This window comes from Passer domesticus, chromosome 2 (assembly GCF_036417665.1).
Source record: "Passer domesticus isolate bPasDom1 chromosome 2, bPasDom1.hap1, whole genome shotgun sequence".
NCBI lineage: Eukaryota > Metazoa > Chordata > Aves > Passeriformes > Passeridae > Passer > Passer domesticus.
In genome coordinates, this window is record NC_087475.1 from 79,565,962 (window position 1) to 79,592,182 (window position 26,221).

General features: G+C 47.1%; 2 protein-coding genes across 3 annotated transcripts in view; one reads left to right on the forward strand and one right to left on the reverse strand.

Moving 5' to 3' along the window:
- The window catches only part of SESN3 (sestrin 3), a 44,792-nt gene extending 35,801 nt beyond the window's left edge, over window positions 1–8,991 (forward strand). For both annotated transcript variants that reach the window (XM_064409472.1, XM_064409473.1), the window contains one exon: window positions 443–8,991. In XM_064409472.1, the coding sequence (XP_064265542.1) occupies window positions 443–529 (87 nt within the window). In that variant the 3' untranslated portion in view covers window positions 530–8,991. The remainder of the gene's footprint in view (window positions 1–442) is intronic.
- A 6,525-nt stretch (window positions 8,992–15,516) lies between these two features.
- On the reverse strand, window positions 15,517–25,905 carry ENDOD1 (endonuclease domain containing 1). The gene is made up of 2 exons (XM_064409484.1): window positions 25,225–25,905; window positions 15,517–19,565 (listed from the first exon to the last, which is right to left on the reverse strand). The coding sequence occupies exons 1-2, from the start codon at window positions 25,516–25,518 to the stop codon at window positions 18,432–18,434; spliced, it is 1,428 nt and encodes a 475-aa protein (XP_064265554.1). The 5' UTR covers window positions 25,519–25,905; the 3' UTR covers window positions 15,517–18,431.
- Window positions 25,906–26,221: the final 316 nt, after the last annotated feature.

Here is a 26,221-nt window from a genome sequence, read left to right on the forward strand (position 1 = left end):
ATGCCTTCAGATATCACATTAAATGCTTCCTGAGAAGGGTTCAGTGGTTCAGTGCATGAGTTCCTGCTAGCCTATCTGGCATGGAAGCTGTTCCTTATTCTCTTCTCCTGTATAATGGTCACAGGTAGTAGTAAAGATAACCAAATGTAATTTAGAAAGAACTAATGCCATTAGGATACAAAAAAAGGTTTAAGGGTGGCTTCTCAGATGGAAGATTGCTTGAAGCAGTTGAGGCTAGTTCCTTGTAGTCCTGGGATGTTGTCCATATTGGCATCACTACACAGCTGTTTCTAGAAGAACTGTAGTCCTGCAGGAGGGTACAGGGAGAAATGAAAAAGTTTTCTTGCAGCAATACTTTACTAAAGGTTAGAATTTTCAGCCTGAATGGATAAACCATGTTGCATTCAGAGGTGAGCTAAATGGCTGATGTAATTTTTTACAGGTTCATGTCAATCTACTTCTGATGGAAGCTCGGATGCAAGCCGAACTTCTGTACGCCCTTCGTGCCATAACTCGCCACTTAACCTGAAGCACTCGCTGGCCAGGAGTACAGGGGCTTTTACTGAGTATGTAAAGACCTTTCGAAATAGATACACACCAGAAGCTGTTTGTGATGTAGCATCAGGTTATTCAATTCTCTAGTGTCAAAGTTTAGCCGTGCTTCTTGGCGGCTGTAATGTGCAATGACGTGTTTTATTTTCTTGATGCTTAACATTACTAATGATAACAAAAGTAACACTGAGGAGTGCTACTCTGCATTGTTTCCAGCTGGATTTCTGCACAGCGGTCTGGATCCTGAAACTGGTTTTATTGTATCCAATCCTAGCGCTTTGTTCTTTAAGCACTGCAGTGGAGTGCTTAGAGACTTCTTTTTCCAAGCAATCATTTTTCAGATGAGTGGAGTCCAGCAGAAGATCAGTTCTGCCTGTCCTGAGAACGTCCCACCACACCGTGATTCGCGACAGAGACGCGCGGGCTGTGCTGCATCGAATTGCCCACTGGATTCTCCTGTGTCTCCTGGAGACTGCTGCCAGTCACTGTCTTACTACAGCAATTGGAGGTGATGCAAGATGTGGATGCAAACATCGAGCACACTTTAATGTGAAATTAATCTTGGTAAATCCTACAGCATGCTACTGAAGTGCAAAATTCATTCATGCTTTGTCGTGCCCCTTCACAAGGAGAAGAGGCCTCACGATTTGCCATTTCAGCCACACTTACTGTGTTTCAATCATGCATAGTCTTGTTTTACTGACAGTCACCCTCAGTTGTCCTGACAATATCCATGCTCATCACGTGTTGCAATTTGTTTAGTTGGCACCTATAAAACTAATACACAGGCTGACCAAAAATAGGGTTGTGGGGTTTTTTGCACTCTCTTCTTTATCAATGTTTTAACTAAGGAAAGTAAAGGAAGGCTAGTATATCTATTCTTTCATATTGGATGTAGAGAAATTATTTCCCATAACTTTTTCATAGCATGAAATTGTAATATTCAAAGTTTTAAAAGTTTCTATGCATTAGTGTGAGTGAACAAAAGAAAAGTGCAATATTTAAAAAGAAAGCAAGCTTTTTTCCCTGACATGCCACTGCTAAAGTGTCCTTCTTATATAGCCATAAAGAAATTTTAAAACCAAATTTCTTTATTGTCTAAGGCCTAGCAGTTTTGTTTTAGCTTTTACGGCTTAAGACAACCTGATACTGAGATGCCAAAGCATCCCCAAAACAAAGCATTCTTGGACAACCAGTAATATTGGGGAAGGGAAGAAATAAGCTGCCAAAAATGTCACACTTTTGTGCTGTTTTCTGTTGCTTTTGACTAATTTTTGAGAGCACAAAATGTTGATATTTATAGCTTTATTTTGTATTGCATTTAATGAACCAGTGAAGTGCCTAAAGAGATGCTTAAACTTACCTGGTAGAATACAAGTTAACTGCTTCAACCTTTGTCTGTTGGTTTGGACTTTTCATATTTCTTTTGAGGAGGGTGACCTTCATTTCTGTGGTATACATTCAAAACTAACTGGACAGGTTTATTTTTAATGTTCTGTTGGATTGTAAAAGTTAATGCAGGACTTTTTTTTTTCATTGGTGATTGCAGAATAGTTAGAAAAAAAAATACTACCAGTCATATTTTGACACTTTTCATTTACAAAACCATGGACCAGTACTCTACTAAAGTTCGTTTTCTCTTTTTTTCCTGATCCTTGCTTTGACTTTGCATGTTGTTTTTTCTCCTTTATCTGTCCGTTCCAGATTGGAAAGCCCAATGATTGTACACTTTTCTGCACTTTCAGACTGCAGACTCTGCATGTGAAAACCTTTTGAGGAAAAAATCAGTAATTTTTTTTAAGTGTCATGTTGGCTATTTAGAAAACTACCCAACAGACAGCAGTGGTCTGTCTGCTAGAGAGCATTGGGTAGAACATCAGATTTATTTATCTTGTATAGCTAACTGCAAAGATTTCTCAGAAATGCTGAGATGCTCATATATGTGAACTTAGATTTGCTTTCTAAATTGTTATGATCCTTTTCCCCCCGTCTTGTGATTGTAGTGGCCATACCTAATGGCTTCTGCTGAGAGAAGTTTTCATGCAATACTTTTGGGTTTTTTTCAAGTGATGGGAACTGTTCAGTACTACTTTAAATTTCTTTGCATTGAAAAGTCAAGTAGTCCTCAAGAAGCACAGCTGAGCTCCGGAAAGGAGGTGAAACTACATTTGGGTAACTAATATGATGGCTTCGTTTCCCCTCAGAAATGCAAAGACTTCTGGAGTAGGTTGAGTTTTACATTTGGAAATATGAGTGCCTTTACTTCTTTCCTTATGAAATATACTTGCCAGCTCAAATGCCTTCATGAGCAAAGTGCATGAGCAGATTTGAAATACAGAAACCATAAATGGATTGCTTTATAAAACTTGTAGTAAACCAGTGTTTTGTTTTGGTTTTTTTAAGTGCCATATCAAGTCCCATATGGCCTGCAAGACATTCCATCACAGGAAATGTCATTGTACAACTAGTTTGCTATTTCTCTCTTTTTTTCTTTAATATTACATGCAAACTTGAAACATCTGGAAATGTTTTCCACGTGGCATATTTTTTTTCAAAGTATCGCATTTACAGTGCAACAATTTATAGCCTAGTTTTTATACACAAATTTGGGATTTTTAATAGATGTTTGCTCAGATAGGTGTTTAAAGTCAGACAATGCTACCATATACTTTATGCGTGCTTTAGGTTCACACTGTGCCAGCTTTTAATGTGCAAGTGTTCTTGGAAATTTTTTTTGCATTTTTAAAGCACGCATGAATGTGAATCTTCACACTTTGTTCATTAATATTTTTCTTAAGGGTACCATAATGATTGGAAGTGTAGATCCTCTCCCTCTGTGTTCCTTCATTGGAATTGGTAATTACCAGCATTCATGTTAGTCCACTAAATCCCAGCCGTGACCAACATAAAAACAAAGTGTACAGTCTCCTGTCTGCTGAAGAGAAAGCTTGATAGGTACAAATTAACCAGCTAGCACAGGGAACACTTTGAGTAGGGAACAGAGCTTTTGAGCATGAACAGCTTCTTATCATTGCAGAGTCACTTGAAATGTTGTAGAGTATGTCCTTGCTGAGATTGCTCTATTTTTTTGGTAATGAAGAGAAGTGAAAAAGGTGCCAACTGGAGAAAGCATTTGCATTTCCCAGAACACTCTACCCACAGCTGAATTTCATGAGAGTATCATCATACAAGAACAGAAATAATTGTTAAAACAGAAATAATAATTTTAAATTTGGGTGCAGTTTGTGCAGATAGCTACTACAGCTGGTGTTGTGGTGTCCTGTGAGAATTTTGGTGAGCTGTAGATGGATTTATTTTCATCAGGGCTGAATTGAAACACATATCCTTTGTCCTAAAGCCGTCATTAAAATGAAAATCACAGAATCATAAAATCTGCTGAGTTGGAAGAGGCCCACAAGAGGCCCAGCTCCTGACCCTGCACAGGACAGGCCCAAGAGTCACACCATGTGCTTGAGAGCATTGTCCAAACACTTCTTGAACTCTGTCAGGCTTCCCTGGGGAGCCTGTTCCAGTGCCCAGCCACCCTCTGGGGGAAGAAACATTTTCTGATATCCAACCTGAACTTCCCCTGACACAAGTTCAGGCCATTCTCTCCAGTCCTGTCACTGGGCACCAGAGAGATCAGTGCCTGCCCCTCCTCTTCCCCTCACAAGGAAGCTGCAAAATGCAGTGAGGTCTCCCCTCAGCCTCCTCCAGGCTGAACAGACCAAGTGCCCTCAGCCACTCCTCATGTGGCTTCCCCTCAAGGCCCCTCACCATCCTCATTGCCCTCCTTTGGATGCTCCCTTATAGTTTCCTATCTTTGATACTGTGGCACCCAAAGCATCACAAAGCACTCGAGGTGAGGCTGCCCCAGTGCAGGGCAGAGCAGGACAATCCCCTCCCTTGCCTGACACCTTGATCCTTGAAAAGAATTTATTTCAGCTGTAAGAGTTAAAGAATTGCCACTATCAGCTCTCCTATGTATTAAAAAAAAAAAAAAAAGCTTTAAGGACAGGAAAAACAGTGCTTGTAAACAATTACAAATGTTAAGTATAAATTTAGAACAGATCAGAAGAGAACAAAAAGGAAAACATTTTGTTGCTCTATTACTTGAGTGCAGAAAGTCAAAGCACCAGATTCTTCAAGTGTACTTTTGTTTGGAGTGTGCTGATATTTTCATGGGATTTGAAAAAAGCAGCTAGCTGCCTAAATTTCAATGGGGATTTAAGCACCCAGACACTCACCAAAATCCTAGAAGATGCCCACTTGAATGTTTGAGTCAGATTTTTAAAGAAACCGAGTCACTTAAATAAAATAGAATAAAATTAATTTCCATAGAGACTAAAGGAATAATATGTACCAGATCCATGTGATTCACAGTGATTGTTAATGAAAAGAGTTGTTTTGGGGACTTAATATGTAGACTCAGAGAAGTCTCTCCTAAAGCAGTTAAACTGTAAGCCATTGCTCTTGCAGAACAGGTTCTCAATGTTTCTCATGCATGTGTGTTTTCCATGAACATAGGCATACATTTCAGGCTCATGATCCAGAATTTGGACTCCCTTTCAGAAGAGCTGGGTTGTTTAAGCTCTACTTGCAGAAAACATTCATTGGTGGTAGTAAGTGGATAGCATGTGCCTGAACTAAAAGTTTTTGGATCAAAAGAAATACCCCAAATCTTCTTGATCTCAAGTGATGTTCTTTCAGTTACTTTCTGTAGATGTTTGGATCCTTCTCCTATAAATAAGGGGTGATGTTGCACAAAACAAAGGAAGAGGGAGTGGATTTGTTGTAAATGAACTTTGCCAGACCAGATCTGACTATAAAGCTGTAAGAATTAGTTGCTGTTAGCAGTCATTCCAAGAGCTGGACAAAAGGAAAAAATGTCAGTTTTCATTACTTCAGGTTTACTGTTCCTCATGTCTCCCAGCACTATGTTTGTCTGAAAAGATGCATCCACCAGCTTTCCTTTATTTGGGAATTGTAAGTGAAACATTTTATCTCCAAATGAAAAGTAATACAATATTTCATACCTACTGCATAGATTACAGGTGTGAGAGATGGAGAGAGAGCACAGTAGTGTGAGGAAACTTCAGGAGTATCTTGATCAGTGTTAATTTATTCCTTAGAGCACATTTCCTGGCAGGTGGTCATGCTGCTGCTCCCCCATTCTGCATCGGGTCTCTCTTGCAGATATTTAATCATTTGCTGCTCATCAGGGGAAAAACTGTCATTTTCCAACCTGCCACCACCCCTATCCTGCATCAAGTGCTTCCTGCTTTCCCAGTTCCCAACCCCATGCAGCCTCCCAGCCTTAACCTTGAAAACAAGGTTCCTCTGTCACTGCCTGTTGGTAAGAGCAGAAGCTCTTTCTCACATTTAGAACTTAATTGCCGTAGTAGATTATTTCTGGACAGAAAAATGCTAAATGTGGTTCAAAAGGATGAAACTCAGTATTTGCTTCGTAGTCTGTCAAAGCCTATCTCTAAAGTTACAGTAAAAATGCAGTGGATCCACTAAGGAAATGCTTTCTTTGGTGAAACGCCCCATGCTTGAGCTATTCAGCTGTGCAGGATTCTCAGAGGGAATCTAACTGGGAATCTGTGGTCCCCTTCTGCCAGGCAGGCTTACAGGGCCATCTGCCTGGCAGTCCCTTGGGTGCCTTGCAGCCAGGCAGACTGCATCCAGCCTCTGGAACAGGTGGATTTGAGTTTTTCATTTATCTATGGGGAAAAAAATCCAATTGCATGTTGTGGAGCATCTGCTGGAGGCAGAGTTGGGTGTTCCTAGGGTACTGAGTATCATCAGGGCTTGTGGAAAATAGAAGCCTTGTTCCTGGCAGTACTTAGAGGTACTGGAGATGCCAATCGTTGCAGTAACTGTGGGGAGCAAGCCAGTCTGTCAGCATTGGTGGGGGCACAGACCACAGGCACTCCCAAGGGGACACGGTGCAGGAGGAGTTGAGATATTGGCCAGCTGAAGAAACTTCACTGATGTGTCTGAGAGGTTCTTTTATGTGCCTGTGCATAGGGGAGGTGGTGGAGGATGCCTCCTTCCATGGTGTCCAGAGGGCTTCTTTGGGAACAGAGCTGGGACCCTTTCCTTACTCCAGAGATAGAGTAGGGGAAGGGAACCATTCTGCCCAAGAAAAACTTGCTGCTGTTGAATTGCATTTTTTCATCCCCATCTTCCCTTTGAAGGGAGTTTTGGCAAAATGGGTCAATCACTAAGCATTGTGTCTCCAGCTGAGGGGTCTGGGGAGGCAGCAACAGCAGCAGCTCCAAACACCAACACTCCAAAACTGTGTCTCATTCCTCACTTCATGCTCATGTCCTGCCACCAGACCCAAACCTCTTCCCTCCAGCCCAGCTGCCACGCGCCCAGGTGGCTGCAGGAGCAGCCTGCTCATGGTGGTGGGTGATGTGGCCACTTTTAGGGGGAAAATAATAATATATAGGCTACAACCCTTGGACTCTGCTAGGCAGTGCAGTCAGAGGTCTTTTCACGACTGTGACCAGAACTGGATATGAACTGTAGCTTAAAAAAACAGGAATTTTGCAAACTTGAAATTTCTTGATTTTACCCTTTTCTCCTTTTGCTGGAAAGCCACACGATGAATGTATATGCTTTATCTTTCTATCCACATAACTGAAAATCAGACTGCCAACTCCTTGTTTTGTATTAGCCTTTTTTTTTAAAAAAAAAAAAAAAGGAAAGTTTGTGAGCAATATATGTAGCATGCTGTGAACGTCTGTTTGGATCTTTATAGTTACTCTTTAATCCATCAGTATTAACACCAGTTCTTTTTTGTGTTCCCCTTGGTACTTCGTATGCAGTGTAAGCAGAAGCTGTGATCGGCTTTGCAGTCCTGTGCCATGTTACTGTAACTCCTTGACTTTTTAGGAAGCACCTGACTGTGGGCCACCCTGGGGCAGGTAGCGTGCCCGTACACGACTGCCACTTTTCAGTCTCTTGTACTATGTATAGTTCTAAGTAGAATAAGCTTTTTAACAGAATATTGATGCGGTTATTGATGAGTCACGCAGGCTGCAAGTGTCTGGTGTGTGAGAGTCTTTGTATTTATAGTTGTTGGGGTTTGGTTTTTTGTTTTGTTGTTTTGTTTTTTTTAATTCATAAAGTAGCAAACTTGATAAACATAGCCACTTTAAACTGCTCTTGCTAAACAGACCCTGCTGTAGATAAAATACCACTGTAGATACAGGGAGAAGCACCAGCCGACCTCTCTCGCCTGTGGGAGCCGAGCCCCTCTCTGCACAAAGCACGGTCCGAGCCACACGGCCACCCTGCCCGTGGCCACATGTAGACCCAAAGGCAGCCAGGGCTGGGGCCTGGCAGCTCCTTCAGCCCCCTGTGCCCCTAAGCCTGTTGCAGGCTGCCCCCCACACTCTGCTCACCAATGCACGGGGCAAGCACGAGCTCGCTGGCATGAGAGGGATGGACAGGCCAGCTGCTGGACCACCAACATGGTCACGGCACTTCTGCAGCCAAAAAGCTTCCAAGCCTCTCTCGAGTGTAAGAATTCGCCCCTGATTTGCTGACTGCAGAGCCTGGCACATCGGGGTAAGAAGCAGCACTGGCTCCCTGTTGGCAGCCGTGGGTCTGAGCCCCCTTGGCTGGGGCAGCAGGCAGGGCAGCTCCGTGCCCAGAGAGGGGTGTTTCATTGCATCTCCCACCTCTGACCCTCTGGACAGGGGGAAGATTGTACCCAGCCCAGCAGCTGTCAGCCTCTTGCCTCCCTGTGCCACGGCCACGCGGGCGTTTTGGGACGGAGGGCTAAGGACAAAGCTCTGATACTGTAGCTCCCTCCCACCACCAGGAAGTGAGGAAGTGTGGTGGCTCTGTGGGTCCCACAGTCCCTACAGCATCCCGTGGGCAGCTGGCACATCTCCTGTCCTGCCTCCCAGGTCACCACCTGTCCTGAGCCCCAGGGACAGGCCACAGGCTCCATGCTTTCAGGGGAGGTTTGCCTGCAAGGTGAGGCAGCTGCTAGGAGCTCACTGTGGGTTCCCACAGCAGCTTTTATCATTTCTTTACTGTTGTTGCTGGTTGGGTTTGTTGGTTTTTTTTCTTTTTTTTTTTTTGAAAGGACAGACTGACCTAGTGGGATGGAATTTTTTGTGTGTGACTTTTGTTAGTTTTTAAGTTACCCGACTTGAATTTATCTGAACAGATGCAGAAGGAACTTTCTTTTTTGTGAGTTAAGAGACAAAAACGCATTTTTAAACAAAGGAATCATGTATTAACATTTTAACAGCAATTCATAAATCTGCACTTTTTATGAGGTTTTGAAAAATCTATTTATAGGTACGGAACAATGGGGTTTGTTTAAAACTGTATCGCATTTATACTTGCTGAAATTACTTTCATTGTTATCAGTAGGAATTTCATTGGTTAAATAAAATGGATAAAACCTGACTCCTGTTTGAGCCATCATTTGCCACATGCTGGGGAACACATCTCTAGAGCAGAACATCCTGTGTTTTGGGACAAATCCAGTTCTCAAAGTTCCTTCCTCTCCATGCCTTTGTAGTGGATTTTAATTTACGTATCATTCGAAACAGAGATTATTTAATCCCTCTTCCAGGGAGACCTGGGCAAACCCCAGAGCAGAAGTGGGTGAGAGCCATAAAAACAGGAAGGGCACATGAAGGTGAGAGGAAATGTGCACTGAGGGTGCTGGCTCAGGGCAGTGCCAAGTTTACCTGCAGTGAAATTGCCCCCAAGTCCCCAAAGCCTGCCCTCTGCCCCGTGCATCACCAGAGAAGGATGACTTAGTGCTGAGGAATCACCAGGGAAGTTTGTCCTGGGGCAGATGATCATTTCCCCTCAGAAAGACTAAACTAGTTAACACAAGCTGCAGACCAGGGATATTTTGGGTGTAACTTCACCTCCAGCTGCAGGATGCACAGATCACAATAAAATAAATACCTGTATGTACATAAATATCTGTATGTATATAAACTGCCTATTTATTTGCTTTCAGTGGGAGTTCCAAAACTCTGAATATCTGTTGTCTTAGGTCCAGGTCCCTTGGTACAGGTGCTGTGGCTGTCACCTCCAGTTGCCAGAGCAGCTCAGGACTGGGAGAAGCACCATGTCACCAGCACCACCGTGAAGAAGATAAAGATCTTGCAGTATTCCTCAAAGCCAAGGGCTGCTGTGGAATCCTTGCTTTAGCCCTTAGAAGTCCCAGAGCATGGATGATCAGCAGGGCAGGACAGGACCACCCTCAAGTGAGCCCTGCCCAGATTCTGGTCCCTGCTCACATGCTGTGTGTGGTGTGAGTGTTCACATGGGGGTACCCAGCACAGCAGAGGACAGCCCTGATCCCCTGCACCCCATCCTCACCTCTCCAGCTGGTTTGCCACAGGAAATTCAGAGCCAAAAACATTTGTGTGTTGGTGATTCCCCAAGACCTCTTTGCCCATGTCTCTGGGCCACCACTCTGCTGCCATCTATCCCTGCCCCCTGTGCCCGCTCTGGACACCAAAGGGTGGTGGCAGACCAGGGACCACAGGTGTCACAGGGATGTGCTCACAGTGAGTGTCAGTGGGACAATCTCCCTGCAGCCCACAGGTGACCGCTGTGGGATGTCCCTGGCACCTGCAAAGGACCATGGCTGAGATGAAGGTAGGCAGCCCTGCATGGGCAGCACATCCCTGGGGAGACACCTGCCTGGGCTGACCCCAAGCCTCACCAGGTTCCTCCCCTCCTCGTGGAGCACAGGGACACACCCTGGTGTGCCCCATGACCATCAGCTGGGAGTGTGGCACCCCCAGCATCCCGGCTGGGGCCGAGAAGCCGTGAGCAGGCCGGGGTGGCTGGCAGAGTGTGTGCCACTGCCAGCAGAGACTGGCTGCCCACTCATGGCCCCAGCAAGCCCCCAGCTGCAGGGCTGCATTTCCACCTGTGCTGGGGTCTCCTTCGCTTCTTCCCAGCATCAGCTCAGGCTCCTCGTGCCGTAGCATGGGGGAGAAATGGTGACCAGCCCCAGACCCCCATACAGAGCCTTCGGTGGATCTGCTCTACCAAGTGTACATTAACTGAAGTGCACCCACCTGCACGACTTCATTTCAGCACTACATGCTCAATTAGACCAAATTATAGGCAATGTGGGGGCATGGAAAGTCCCCCCAAAAACTTTTAGTTGGATCATGATGGAGTTATCTGGTGAGGTACCTGGGCAGAGGACCAGAGGCTCAAACCCAAGATAGAATTACATTGATTTTAAATAACAACATTCATCATGCCAATGAGCCCATGTAAATAAAATTGATTTTTTGTAAGCTTTTCAATATACAAGGAAGATGATCACTGCATTTATATTTCCTGCTAAATTAAAACCCTCCTCATCTTCCATGTGTGTCTTTTTCCCTAGGTCTTTTCTAAGGCCCTAAGGAGCAAAACTGGAACCTTTCTGACCTGCGGGAAAGTGCTTTTGCAGAAGGGAAGCCCTCCTTCTCCTCCTTCTTCTGCCTGGTGCTGGTGTTCAGAGTATCAGTATATCCAGGCAGTAAAACATAGCCAAAAAACTAGATACAGCAAATGCAACAAAACATGATTACAGTCAAAACAGAAGTGTTTTAGCAGTGGTGACCTGCAACATTCAGTGTTGACTGGCTCAGGAAGGATTTCCCCAGCAGTTTGCTGCCACAATGTGCAGCCCCGTGGAGGAGGGCTTAGCTTCAGCCCAGACCACCTCAGCCATGCTGATTTATGTCCCAGCATCTCTGAAAGCACCAGAAGGGCTGGGCTGGGCTGGAGAGGTGATGCTGCCTGAGCACAGGTGTTTGATTTGCCCTGCAAAATTACCTAGCTACTCTCTCTTGCTCCCTCTGCAACGCATGGAGAAAGGCAGAGACTCCACCAGAGGGTGACATCTGCCCTGAATCATCTCCTGGGAGACTCTGATCCGCCTCCACCCTCCCCGTCAGGATGCAGCGTTCAGCTTGCAGAAGGTGAAACTGCATCTCACATCTGCAATACAGCATAGTGATGCTGAAAATATCAGCTGAAAACATGGTATTAGATTTGAGCTAACTCCTAGGCTCTTTCTCTTTCTTTTTCTTTCTTTCTTTCTTTCTTTCTTTCTTTCTTTCTTTCTTTCTTTCTTTCTTTCTTTCTTTCTTTCTTTCTTTCTTTCTTTCTTTCTTTCTTTCTTTCTTTCTTTCTTTCTTTCTTTCTTTCTTTCTTTCTTTCTTTCCTTCTTTCTTTCCTTCTTTCCTTCTTTTCCTGATGAAAAAACAAAACAGCAAAAATAATTGTTTGTGGAAAACAGGAACAGGAGCAGTTCCATTGGAGGCATCATTACCAGCTCTAATTAGTAGACCTGAGTGCAAATCCCCACAACCACAGAGGTCCAAAGCCTCAGTGCTGTGCCCACAGGAGCCCCAGCAGTGCCAGGAGGACATGTTGCAGGAATGTGCTCAGTGTTGAACACCTGCATCTGTTCACAGCTGGAAATGGGGGATAGAAAAAGAATGAGATTCTGAATAAACTCCTGAGAGAAATAAAGAGTAGGGACCAGGTTCCCAGAGAGATCCTACACCACCAAACCTCCCGTGGGTTGGGAATGGGGGCATGATCTGAAGTATTACAGGATCTGGGAATGGACAAAATTATCCTTCATCACTGGAGCCTGAGAGCCTGTTCACTTGTCCTTGATCACACATGAAAGTTGACTGTAGCCAGGAGCGGGTCAGTCTCTTTCTCGCAGGTAGCAAGTGACAGGACAAGAGGAAATGGCCCCAGGTTGCACCAGGAGAAGTTTAGTTTGGAGATTAAGAAAAATTTGTTTACTGAAAGAATGGTCAGACATTGGAGCAGACTGCTTAGGGAATTGGTGAATTCACCACCTTGGAAGGGTTCAAGGAACATGTGGCTGTGGCACCTGGGGACACAGTTTAATGGTGCATTTGGTAGTGCTGTGTCTAAGGTAGGACTCAATGATCTTAGAGGTCTCTTCCAACCTTAATGATTCTGTCTGAGTAGTCATCCTCAACTGTTGTGGTGATGAGCCTCAGATTTGCACCCCTCTGACACCAGGGCAGCCACTGTTACCATTCAAGCCTCTTCTGCAGCCATGGGCTCTGTGTCCTCACAGATCCCTGGGAAGGCAGGCCCTTGTCCTACATCAGACGCTCATCTCATTTTTGCAGGGTGTAGTGGTATTTTCAAGTGCAGGCTGTCACCTCCAGTGCAAAGGTGTGCCTCCTACAGATGCCTGGGGGTGAGGGATGAACTCACCCACCCCACAAATGTGCATGTTTTCCATGAACTCAAAAAAATTGGGCCAAGTTCTTTGGGAGCTGGATTCATTCCCCACAGGTCAGGCCAAGCTGTGTGGTTGAGGTGCACACGGTGGTTAACCCCATGTGTTTCAACAGGGCCACATACAATGCCCACCAACACCCAACTGTGGCTGCGGGTGCTGCTCCAGCAGCACTCAGGAGGCATCAGACCCTGACATAGTCCTACCTGCATGGAAGGATTTAGTGACCCAAGAGCCTTCCAAAGGGATGTTGGAACGACCATCCCACCTGCACCATCATCTGGGTGAACCATGCCAATGGACACCTCAAAGGTCTTCGAGGGTGATGGGACAAGCCCCATCAGCCACCAACCCCAGCCAAGGTTCATTGGTCCCAACTTCAGGCATCCAGCTGAGCTGCCCAGGTGAAAGCCAGGTGACATATTTATACTGAACACAGGGACCCCTGTGCCTGCAGAGAAGAAATTTTAAATGGCTACATTTAGATGGCATAAATCCAGAAATGATGTCTCCATGAGTCTATGGTATCATCCCTCTGGAGCTGCTTCACTCACATCAGGAGCTGGTCAGTGTCAGGATCAAGCAGAGACCATTTCTCAGCCTTACTGTTCACTGTTTAGCTACTGGCCATTTGGTTTCACAGAATCATGGACTGCTTGTGTTGGAAGGGCCTTTAAAAGCCACATAGCCCTACCTGGGACATCTTCAACCGGATCAGGTTGATCAGAGTCTCATCCAGCCTAATCTTGAACATTTCCAAAGCTGGGGCACTTACTACCTCTCTAGACAACCTGTACCAGGGTTTTACTCATTGTAATTTACCATCATTTAATTCTTCCTTTTATTAATCTGATGTTCTTCTCCCACACATCCTCCCCTGCCCACCAGCATGGTCCTGCCCACCTGCTGCAGCTCCTGGCATTGGTCCATAACCATCTTCTACCAGCAGGTACTGGGGTAGATGTCACACAGTGACATCTGCTCCATACCTCCATTCTTCACCATGTTAAATAAGATTAAAATATCAACTTATTAGTAAAGATGATCCTGCAGAAGAATTTGAAGCCTCTGCTTCAGTTTTGCAGGCAACTTTGCTGTTGGCTTAATAGAAAATGGCTTCTACTTCTCAGGAATACTGTCACAATTTCAGTATTTTTGGAAAGGAGACAGGGTTTTTTCACCCTTACAAATGGAAGAAAATCGCACATATGTTAAGATGGGCCATGGCTGAAGGATGTGCCTCTGAGACAGAAAGAGCCACGTTCACATGCCAAACCTGCTGTTAGGTAGGAGTGGGTGCTGAATGTCAACATCCAAACTGCTAATCCAGACCCTGGGCTGCTCATGGATGTTTCCTGTCCTTGTTCCAACCTGGACTTGAAAACTATTTTCCACTAAAAATGGTAAATTGCCATGAAAAGAATCCTGTATGATAAATCACCCCATTCTGACAGAATATAATTCCTTGGAGATTTTCCAACCAGCTGTAACACTAACACCACTGGAAAGTCTTTAGGCGTTTCTACTTGGCTGGAAACACCAGTTGTGTGGAAATCAATAGCAGATGTTACCCCGTGTGAGATCCACCGAAGTAAGTCCAAGAGCCCAGGAGTCTGTGCAGCAAAGAGAAATCATCCCATGCCAAACCCACAGTATTGCAACCTCACTAATACACACACACCCTGGACACACCTCACACTCCTTGCTCCCAGACAATCCCTCCTGGCCAAACGAGTTACACTGGTATTTATTATCCAATACCTTTTCCATTTTCTGGCACTGGCTACCTGTTAGCAAGCATGGCTCAATTCCCTGATGAACAGGAGCAGCTCCCTGACCAGAGGGAGGGACAGAGCTGCTGATGGAGTTCTACGCAAGGCGAGCAGCTTCAAAACATGCAATGGTAGCAGAGGTGTGACCCAGAGGGCCTGAGGTTGAGGGGCTGTCCTGCAGGGCTACTGAGCCCCTCTACCATTATGGGTGCCCAGCCCCAGAGTGGATGCAGCAGAGGTGGAGAGACCCCTGTGTCAAAGCTTGGGGTGATCTGGTCAAGGAAGGACACCTTCCAATAGACCACATTGATCAAAGCCCCATCCAACCTGCCAACTTGACCTTGACCATTTCCTGCAGACTCAGCTGCAGGGATTCATCTGCCCAAAGAGAGATACCTGCAAAACAGAGGTGCCAGCATCTGGTTTACTCATCGCAGGACCTCCATACCTTCAGTGGAATATAATTACCCCTGTTAGGGAAGGTAAGGAAGTTGTGACACAGCCAGCCCAGGGATCAGCACTGCACAAGAGGGAGTTTCTCCCTGTGAGCTGTGAAGAACTGTGCTGCTGTGCTGTGATTTCTGTATGAAAACTGGCTATTATGCTGCACTCCAGGTGCATCTCACAAAAATAAAACAATCCCCTCTCCTGGCACACACACAGTAATATTCACTGTCTGCAACACCTCGGGTTTTATCTACTTATTCTGCAGCTTAATTAATTGAGTCTTAGAGTGCTTTGTGAGAGGAAAGGTGTTTAAAAAGCACAACAGAGCCATTAATATCAGATGTCAAGCTATTACAAGGAAAAACTGTGCTGCTGCTGTTTTCTTTATTAGTCAGGACACCCTAGGTTGTTATCTCATTTGCAACTGTGACAGAAAGTGATACCAGTCCCTCTTAGGAAAAGTCATTTTATTTTGTTGAAGCCATATGTTTCCAAGGATAGAGTAAAGCTCAGGAGCCATAAATCATGCCTAGATAAGAAGACTCTCAAACAGTGTTTTTCTGCAGGATGTTGCTTGTTCTGTGATAATTGCACGATGTTCAAGGCAGATTTCACACTGCCTGCTCAGACACGCAGCACAGAAGAGAAATGCCCCATGCCAGTTACTGTTCACAGCATTTGAAATCTGAGCATGTTAAGACAATTTTAATAATACTGTTGCATCTCTGCCCAAATCCTATAGAGCTGCAGTGCCTTGGATTTCAAGGACTGTCCAGTTGCTGTCAGAAGTCATGGCTGCAGCAGAGACACGCTGGCCTGAGCTAGGTGGGGTAGCAATGGTGGTGGCAAAGGGACAGTTGCTTATCTTATCAGCACACGAGCTCCCACACCACTGTGACTGCAGAGCTGCACTGGAGGTGCTGGTGGATCTGGGATGCAGGGGCTTCTGGGCTCAGGTGCAGGGAAGCTGCTCTGGGTACAGAGCCCCAGGAAGTGCATGGCTGCTGCCGTGCAGTGCCATGCAGCTAAGATGGGTCAAAGATAAGGTCACACAGCAGGTGCAAGACAGCTGTGGGGGGCAGCTACCCCTTCTCCCCAGTGCCTGGGCTGCCATTGAGAGCTGCTTCCATCACATGTGCCTTCAGAGGCTGCTGGGGACCCTGTCACCCCACCCTAGGATACCCTGGGGCTTGGGCTGGCCTCTTTCCTGCCTTGACAGCTGCATGGAGCCCTTGAGGAGTACCAGGATCTCATGAAGGAGTGGGAAATCAGTTCCACATCTGTCTTGACAGCAGACCAGGCATGTTTGAGTGGGCAGACATGCAAGGTTCAGTTTGGAGAGCATCCACTGGTTGCTCTCTGCCTGATAGGAGCTGTGACCTTGCCCCTTGCACCCAACATTCCTATAGCAAAATGCCACTGACTTTACCCACCTACAACCCATACTGGCACCCAAAAGCTGCTTTTCCTTTTGAACAAAGCCAGTTCTGCTTGCAGACAGCATCTCTCCATAAAACAGCGGTGACCCATGAAAGGTGAGGCAAGGAGTCATCCTCTCTTTCCACTCATGCCACTGGTTCCCCACTTCATCACCATTGCTGGCATCCCCAGCTTTGCCATTTGCATCACTGCTGAACAGGGTGCCACCCGACCAGGGTATGCTGGGCTGGGATGTGCACACAGATCTGGTTGCATTGAACACAGCCCCTGAGCTAAAGAAACAACTCTGTCCCATCATGAACCAGACAAATCTCCTTCTCCCTCTGAATCTACCCACGCCAGCTCAGCCTCGCTGCAGGCTGCATGATGCAGAGAGGCAAAGCTGCCATGTAAGTAACTGAGCTGTCTTCAACCCAGGACAGGCCACCACCAACACAGCACTACTGAGATGGCAGCACCAGTTTGCTCACTCCTGGGACTCATTATGGGGTGTTATGGTAGATCAGGGGTCCACACCAAGCTGGCGCTGGAGGGAGAGACACAGATGGGTGTGAAAGGGAGGTGCCATGTATGCAGGACTCCTCAACACCTCATGGAGTCCCACCAAAGCAAATGCTGCTGAGACAGGAAGCCTCCCTCCTGCAAGCAACTGCACCAAAAGATCCAAAGCCCCTTGCTGAGCCCCAGGGAAGGGCAGCACTCCTGTGCCCCTCTCCAGCAGTGGTAGATGTCTCTCATCTGGCTGCAGACACTTGCTGGTCCCTTGCAAAGCCCTGACATGTGCCCCAGCTCCAATTTCACAGATGTTGGGGGACATGGCTTATGCTGGCAGAGGGAAGAAGGGGTGAAGAGTGAGCAGAGAGGATGTGCAGTGCAGAAGAGGAGTTGGTTCTGCCTCTGACACTACAGTGTCTGTGTGTGGATCTTCACCCAGCAAAACAAGCACTGCAGCACAGGATCTCTCCTGCCTCTCCTCCCACCTGATAGTCCATAGTCCCCTGTGTGCTTCAGGAGCTGTCAGCTCTCAAGGCAGACAAGGCAGTTTGCAACAGATTTGAATCCAAATGTGTGGCTCCCAGATCTGCTGGGCATTGGAGCAGACACGAGGGCTTCAGGGCTAAGATATTTGTGGGTTTAGACCTTCAGAGAACACCACATCTTGAAGATTCAGCGCTCAGACCTTCAGTGGTCACCAGACAGCAAGGAAGGGTTGGGGGAAGATGACTTTGGTATGGCTAAGGAAAAATGCTTTCCCATCATGCAAAAAAAAAAAAAAAATGGGCAGTGGGTCTTTCCTTGCAGCAAGATCCATGCAATTTCAGATGTCTGGAAAGGCCTGAAGACTATGAGATATACCCTGCTGCATCCCCTCCACCAGTGGGACACCAGAGAAATGAGCAATGCAGCCAATAGCAGGACTTTGCTCCCATTCCACCCTTCTCCCTGCTGTTTCCCACCCCCTTGCACTCTTGCCTCCCTTTCCTTTCATCAGGTCCCAGTAATCCTTTGTAACTCATGTCCTCCCCTAACCACCACCACCTGTTCCTTGGAAGGGCTGGGCTTCTGCAGAGCTCACTGCCGCTGCATAAGTCTCAGTGTCATCATAGCCAGAAAGAAATTACCTCATACCACATTTAGTGTGCATTTCCCAGAGGAAGAATCTTGACACCTGCAAATCACAGAAACTTTGTGGCCTGCCCCGATAAAACCCGAACATTTTACAACAGACAGAACTCTAGTTACAGTGGTGGCGGCCCCGAGCGACATTGCCTTGGCCCTCCTTGTTATTCCCCAGTCAGTTCATTATTATTAATGTCATTACAATAAATACCAGAATGAAATTGACAGCATTTGGCCACGTATCTTAAAGCATTGCCCCACTCCTCCTTTATTCCATGTATTTGCAGCCTTGGTTTCTGTTCCTATCAGTCGTCAGAAGAGCCTTTAGGGACAAACCGTTTGACAATGTGCCAAGCCAGATAATAAAAGCCGTGCAGAACTGCGGCTGTGGCGTCGATGACCAGCGAGAAGGTGCCCATGATCCCAGTGCCCATGTCTTTAAGGACAGAGGGAATGGCACAGATGGAGTGGTACGGGAAAGCAGCAAGATGAAGGATGAACCCCACGGGGATGCTCAGGATCCTGTAGGTGAGGGACATCACATCTTGAACAATCTGCAGGAAGCCCAGGAAGATGTTGACGATGACCCTCCCAACATCATAAGGGATGCTGATGAGCACCATGCTGACGGCTTTAAGGTAGGACACCATCCCATTCCACAGGCTGCATACTCCACCCAGAATTGTGCCAACAACTCGCTTTACAACAAGCCACAGAAAATAAAACACAAATTTCACCAGTTCCACAAAGATGTAGATGAGGAGTTCCAGAAGTTTGATGAAAGGAGTAGCAATGATGCCAGCCACTCTTCTCACCCAGCCACTCTCTTTGGTCTCCTCATTGCTATTTGTTCCTACTTCCTCTCCAGAGCGGATCTGACTGACAGCTTGCAATACTGCTTCTCTTTTCTTCTGGCTTTGTTTGTCTTTCCCACAGTTGCCCTTGAACAAGTGAACTCCTGGTAGAAGCTGCTTCTCCAGCTCTCTCACCGTGAGGTCTGCTAAGCTGTTTTCATCATTGGTTTTTTTCACTAGTCCCAGGGACCATCCCTCTGGAGCATCACAGCAGGCTGCCAGCCAGAGGCTCTCTGGCACTGAAACCTTGCCTTTAACTTGGACACTGGAAGGAATTGCACCTGCAAGGAGATATAGGTGATCCATCTTGGGACAGTGAGGGATCAGAGCTTCCTCCACTACCTTCCCAATGTCTCTGTGCCAGCTTTTGCTCAGACCCGGGCTCAGAGGGACAGCATTCGTGAGTGTGTAAGTGGCCACCTGGAAATCCTCCTCATTAAGCAAACTGGGATTGAGAAGACCTCTCTCGTAGCCAGAGCCCATGTAGTCTGAGGTCAGGGCTTGATTTGCACCAAGGTTGGCCACAGTGCCACCAATATCAGCTTCATGCACCATTTCATGCAAGTCATTTTCTGGATCATCTATCTGAAAGAGTAGAGAGAAGCATTACTGCATGCAATTCACCTTCCTAGAAAACAATGTGTAAAATGAGCCCTGACATATACTTTTCGTTAGCACAGGCATGTACTATGCCATGCCTTGGATTATATCCTGCATCCTCTCATTACTTTCCTTGAAGTGCTTCAGAGGAGTGTATTCTCTACTTAGCTTCCCTGCCAAACACATTGATTTAGGCTCCAAAGGATATTTGCAGCTCTCCAGTCTGGTAAACAGCACAGCACAGACTTCAAAGTCTTACCAGGCACCATATACCAAGACTCTGACTTGTAATTTGTCCTAGAAGAGATCTTTAAGACCAATAGATGGCAAATTTAGGGTCATGTTTTTACCTCCTACTGTGGTGGAACCTGCAGTTCATCTAAGAACTTAACCATGGTTTAACTTAAGCCCCTCTGAACTATCAAATCCAAGTCATGGGGAAAGGAAAAAAAAACCAAAAACAAACAAGCCATGGTGTATAAGATGTCTAGAGAAGGCATTTACCTCTCACTGCTTATTGTGTAAGAAGCAAGAATGAAGTCAGACATCATGTCAGATGACCTGAACCACCCCACCTCGAACAGGAGACACAGCCATGAGCTCTAGGGCTGTTGCAGGGCTGGTCATCAGTAACCTGATCCTCATGTCATTAACAGTCTGAACCTCATCCTTAATGACCACCTGGCATAACATGGGTGAGGGTGCCATCACCAAAGGTCCTCGATGGAATATGTGCTACCTGCCTGTGTCTGCGGCTCCCATGCAGCAGAGCCAGAGGTAGCAATTACCACAGCAGGAATTTGTCCTGGAGCCATGCGTGAGGGAAGGGGGCAGGCAGGGGAGGCAAAGAGCAGTGGGAGGATAAGCACTAAATGTTAGGGTGTGTTCAGGTCTTTCTCAGTTGACCACAGCTCTGTCTGATCCATAGTCATTCCTATTGACACAGCCTGCAGCTGCTCCAGAGGGCTGTGCCAAATTGTCATTTTGATCCTCAAATTAGAGGGTGAACATGTTGCTAGAAGTTCAGGGGTGGCAGATGATCTCTGGCAGTCACTGCCTTTTGGAGTCTCAGAGGGTGTGGCCCTCAGGTCCCTGCACTGTGCTGGCCCAATTAAATCCTCTGCCTTTGCCCCTGGCCCATAAATTGTTTACTGCACTATATAATATGCACTTTGGAGAGGTCTTGGACAGACAGTTTATAGTCTACCTTGAATCATTGCCAGGTCATCCATCCTTGTCTCTTGACCACCCTGCAGTGCACTTGGACAGATACCCAACTGTGTCCTCACAACCTTACACAGAGTTTGCATCCTCTTAGTGGCACATCACCTCCTCCCAGCTCTGCACAAGCCTGTGCTGGGAGTCAGGGTGGAAGGGCCAGTGTCAGCAATTGTCCATCACCCTCACCTGGGAGCTGAGCTCGGGCTGGCTTCCTGCATCAACCAAACCTCTGCAGTCAAGGCGCAGGGCTCCCTCTGCACCAGGCTTGGTCACAGTGCCAAGCCTGGCCATTGCAGAGGGCTGCATTACCCTACCTCCTGCTAAGGAGGTTTCTTGCTCTTTTTATTGAAGCATCTTGTGCTTATTGCTTCAGGACTGGGAGGATCATAGTCAGTCCCGTGTGCTGATGCACAAGTCACAGCTTTTTCTAAATGCACTGCTTAAAAAGACTTGTTCTGCACTTTTACTGCCTTATTCTGCTCCTCTTGCTCAGTCACCCCAAACAACAGGCTGATGAGGCCAGACATTTTGCATTCCACAATATCACTCTCTCTTCCTGCCCCGCCTCCCTTGCCATTCTCCCCTTCTGATGAGATGATGGTGTGCCATGGGACAAGGAATGCATCCAGTGTGCTTAATAGTACAGAAGAGGTGAGGGGGATTGGGCATAGATGTGAGGCTGTGCCCAGGAACTGTCCCCAGTGCTATGACCCTTTGGAGTTTTACACCCTCTCAGAGACACACATCCCATCTCACTCCCATGGTGTAGCTGCCAAACTACAAGGACACATAGACCTAAGATGGATCAGCTCTGCCTCCTGGAAGAAATTGCCAACCTACACAAAGCAGAACAAACTTAATTTCTCTCTCCCTAGAGCTGCTGCATGCAAACCTTGAGGATCCTATCAAGAAAATATGTCCCTGGTTTCCTGTCCAGTTGCAGGCCTTTGCACATACCATCAAGATTGTTTGGGCGCAATTAAAAAAGAATATGATAAAAATGCAGCTGTGTACTGCTCATGTGTCAGGCTCTGACATCACCTAATTATGCTTATAATAATTCCTATTATGGTTTGTAATAACTAATGTGTGCCTGAGGTTTTCATGCCTCCTCCAGCTCAATCCCAAAGGCAGGCTGTCTCAGCACTGCAGCTAATCTGCATTGCAAGATACCTTTCCTCCCTGCTTCAAAAAGCTTCTGGCTTGTGTCACCCCAAAACATACCTGTGTTTAAGGAGTCAGCCATGAAGCCATCTGTCCAAAAACCCTGGAACAGCTCAGGGCAAAATCCAAGCAGACAGGTAAACTCCCTATCATAGAATGGAGGTTTAAAAATAACTTATGTGCCTGCAGCCTGTATGGATGTTAGCACATAACAATATTGATGTGTGTCACTAAGTGGAGGGTGCAGTTTGACAGAAAGGACAGAGCTAGAGGGGGATTAGAAGTATGGCAACACACAGTTATTAGGGTAGGCAGCTTCCACTGAGCTTGGTCATTTAACAAGGCAGGACACTGCCATCCCCCACCTTCCCCACCCTGCTATGTAGAATCCCTGAACTTCAGCTTCCCTTTCCCACTTCTACTTCCTCAGGCCCCCTTACACCTTTGATTGAAGTGGAAATGTTTGATCCAACCTTAGTTGGATTCACACCACAGGGAAGAGGCACACTGCATCTTACCCTGAAGTTTCTGCAGCAGGACATCCACGAGTGGCTCTAGAAGTGCCTGTTCTCTTCACTCTCTACCAAGAGAGATTGCAAGAGCAGCTCAGAGGTAGCTGCACTATAGCTGGGCAAGAATCCCACCTTCATTGTCTGCCTGGGATAGCCATTAACCAAATAAAAACACAAGGTAATTCATCCAGCCCCTCGTAAATTAGTATCGGAAAAGCAACTCTGGAGTTTTCCATCTCTCTCTAAGCTACAGAAAGAATCAGAGATTTTCAGACAACCAAATTGGAATGAGGTAAAAGACACCTGAGTGACTTGCTCACAGCCCCTAGGAAATCCGTGGCAGAGCAGGTTTTCAGACCTGCGCCTCGGGGAGTCCCATCAGTACCCTGCTCATCAGCCTACCCTTCCTGCTCTCTAATTTTTCACTAATTGCTGAATTAATTCATTGTTTCCAGCTGCCAATCTGCAGTGGGTGGCACTGACATTCCTCACACTTCTCACCCAATTACTGCCTCCGTGCTACCTTGGCATTTGTTTCTCTGGCAGACATTCCTGAGGAGGGAGTGAGATGATGCCCTCACCACTTACATCATTATCCCCCCCAAAAAAGCATATTACAACTTCGAGGCCCTCACTGGAGTGCTGAGAGTGTTTCTATAGTGATTTCTTTCCGTTTGCTGTGTGTCTGCATCTCCATGTGCAAGCACATGGCACTGTGCAGCTCAGCCAGCCCCTACCCAGTTATCCCTGTCTTGGCAAGGAAATTACCCAGAAAATCGGTGATATGAGCTCACTGGGCTGTGCTGCAGAGCAGGTGTTGCTAAGGGCTCCCTTCAGCAGCCATCTACCCAGCCTAGGTAGAAAATACATAATGGGTGTGAAAGCTCTTCCCCACTCTCTCCTCCAAGTGGCAGTGTCTGAGAGGGCTTTATGCACTTATTTCTTGAGTTATAGGAATTTCTCATATTCTTGATTTCTTCCCATTACATAGTCTTCTGCAGATTTGGTTTTTTTCCCTAGTACTTTTCTGTCTCAGTCAGAGGTTCCTCCAGGGAGCTGCAGAGTTGCTAACTCCTGCCTCTGAGATATCTGCATTTCACTTCTGGATGAAGGAGACCCATTAGTGTCAACTAAGAACTAGTGTCAGCCTGTGAGGCTGCTCTGGAGAAGCCAGATCAAGTAAAGGTAGCACCTGCCCTATTATTTCTGAGGCTGCAGAAGGTTTTGGTGGCAGGACACACAAGGTTTGGGACTCTGCAGTGCTGGCAGGAACCAAGACAAGATGAGGGGTCAAAAGGGATGGAGCAGGAAGGGCAGAGAAGCCAGCTCAAAGGAGGTCCAGGGGAACTGAAGTTACTGGGAGGCTGGGGGGAGCTGGCCACTGCTCCATGGCAGGAACAGCTCCTGAGCCTACCTAGGTAGGTTGGGAGAGCTGGACCACAAGAAGCAGGAGGCAATATGGGGGCTAGAGGTGATGAAGGGTGTCACTGGCCAAGGCAAATCGAAAAGGATCTCATCTCTGTCCCCTTGCTGCCTCCGTGGCACTGGCTAAAGATTCTGCCAGCCTAGGTCCCCTTTGCACTTTAAAAATTTGCCACCCTTCCACAACTCAATCATGACAGATTCTGCAAAAAGTTTCCTCTGTTTTAAAAGGGCAAGCTCCCACAAACTTGCCTGTGAAGTGGAAGGAGCTCAGATCAAAAGGCCCTTAGAAACTCCTGCAACTCAAAACCCACCCCAGAGAGCCACAAGACAGTCCAAGCTGAGATAACCACTTAATATCTCCTGTCTTCAATGCCTGTGGCCTTGTGGCCTTAATATCTCATCACCACACATGAGAAAAATAAGCACAGCATTCTCCTGGCAAAGGGGTGAGCTTTGACTGTGGCAACATCCAGTAGCTGAGGGCCACACTCCCAACACACTGCTCTGACACTGCAGCCATTCCCGCCCTAACAAAACACCCCTGCACACTGATAATCCCTCCTGACCTCAACAGATGGGGTAGGCTGATGTTGCTACAATATTCTTCAATATCACTGCTGAAAAATCTAAAACATGACGGGGGCGAAAAGAAGAGCTAAAGTTTTCTTACGGCACCACCAGTTTTTAAAGGATTGCCATTAAATTGAACAGCTTGAAGGTCTTGCTTAAACACACCAAGTGACAGGGGAGACAAAAAACACTGAGGCTCTGGCAAAATTCATTTCATACTGCATACTTCTGACCTGCACACCCCACGACACAGCAACTCATTTTCCTACCTCAGTCTGCAACACTGGGACACACTGAAAAGCTGCAGCATCAACTTGGTGAACCACAAATGGATGCTTTATCTCTGCTCAGTGAAGCTAAAGAACCCCTATCAACACTGTGAGATCACACTTGCAACAGAACAAACTTGAACTTGACACTGAGATGTTTAACCCCCCAGCAGGCTCCCTGCCCACAAGGGCTGGCTGGGCAGGACAGACACATCCCTGGTGTCAGAGAGGGCTTTCCTCTCCCCTGGCACTGCACTTTCATGCAGCAGCCTCTCCGTTTTCATTATAAGCTCCCTGGGACAAGAAACTATTTGTTTGCTCAGTTCCAAGCACAAAAATATGTTCTGCTCGTGCTAAATTCATACCAACAGAAGTTCAACAAGCAGAGTTCCTGCCTCCTCTGCAATATTCTAGCCACAGCTTCACCCAGAGGAAATGCTCTCCAGGTAGAGTTGCTTTTCAGCAAAGGAAAAGCTGCCTTACCTGCGGTTCAATCAGCCAGTTCTCCTCCTCACTTTGCGCTGGCTTTGTGAACTTAAAAGCTGAATAAAGAGGGATTTTGTCCTTAGTGCTGTAGAGGGTTGCAAAGCGTGGCTCTTTGTTGTACTGCTGACAGATTTTCACATGGAACGGCTCCGTAAATCCTTCGGGTGGGACTTGTCCAGAGAAGAACACGTTACACTCGGCAAAACCAGTTTCATCCTCTCTAACAACTCTGCCCTGGGAAAAGCCTGGGAAAACTGAGATGCAAAGCAAGAATACAATTGACGTCTTCATGGTCCACTCCCTGGAGCCGAGGGAAGCCCCGGCTGCCTCCGCTGGGTACGGCAAAGGATCTGCGCTCAGAGTCCATGCAGCAGCGAAGCCAGAAAGCGTCTGGAATTCGGGTGTAGCGTGCGAGGGCAATGAAATCTGAAACCGCGGCCGATCCCTCCGGGGAGCCGGCGGCGCGTTGGGAAACAGACCGCGCGCGAGGCGGCTCGGGCACACGCCGCCCAACAGCTGCCCGCGGCACGGGATGCCCGGCCACCGGGAACCGGCGGCTCCTGCTCGGAGAAGGGCAGGAGGAGGAGAGACGCCTGTGGCAGCGGCAGGGCTGGAGCTCAGCCGCACCGGCTGTCCGGGCTGGGGCTCAGCGCCCGCGGGGGTGTGGTGTGCTGCATTGCAGCAGTCCCCGGCAGGAATTTTGGCTGACACAGCCAGAAATGTTCCTGAGGCTGTCAGAGGGGATGCTGCAAAGTCAGATTCCGCCGCCCCAAAGAAGGTATTAGCTGTCCTCTCCAGCTGTGAGCCTGGCCAAAGGAGAGGGAGAGAAAGAAGAGAGGTGGCAACACTGGAGCTGCTGGGAGCCCCCGTTGTCCCTTTTTGGGGTGTCTGTCATCACTGTTGCTGCCAGCCACTTGCTGCTTAGGTGCTTGGGAAAGGCATTCACCTCCCAACTCTCCTGGTGCTGTATGGGGAATTGCAAACCCTCCAGTAT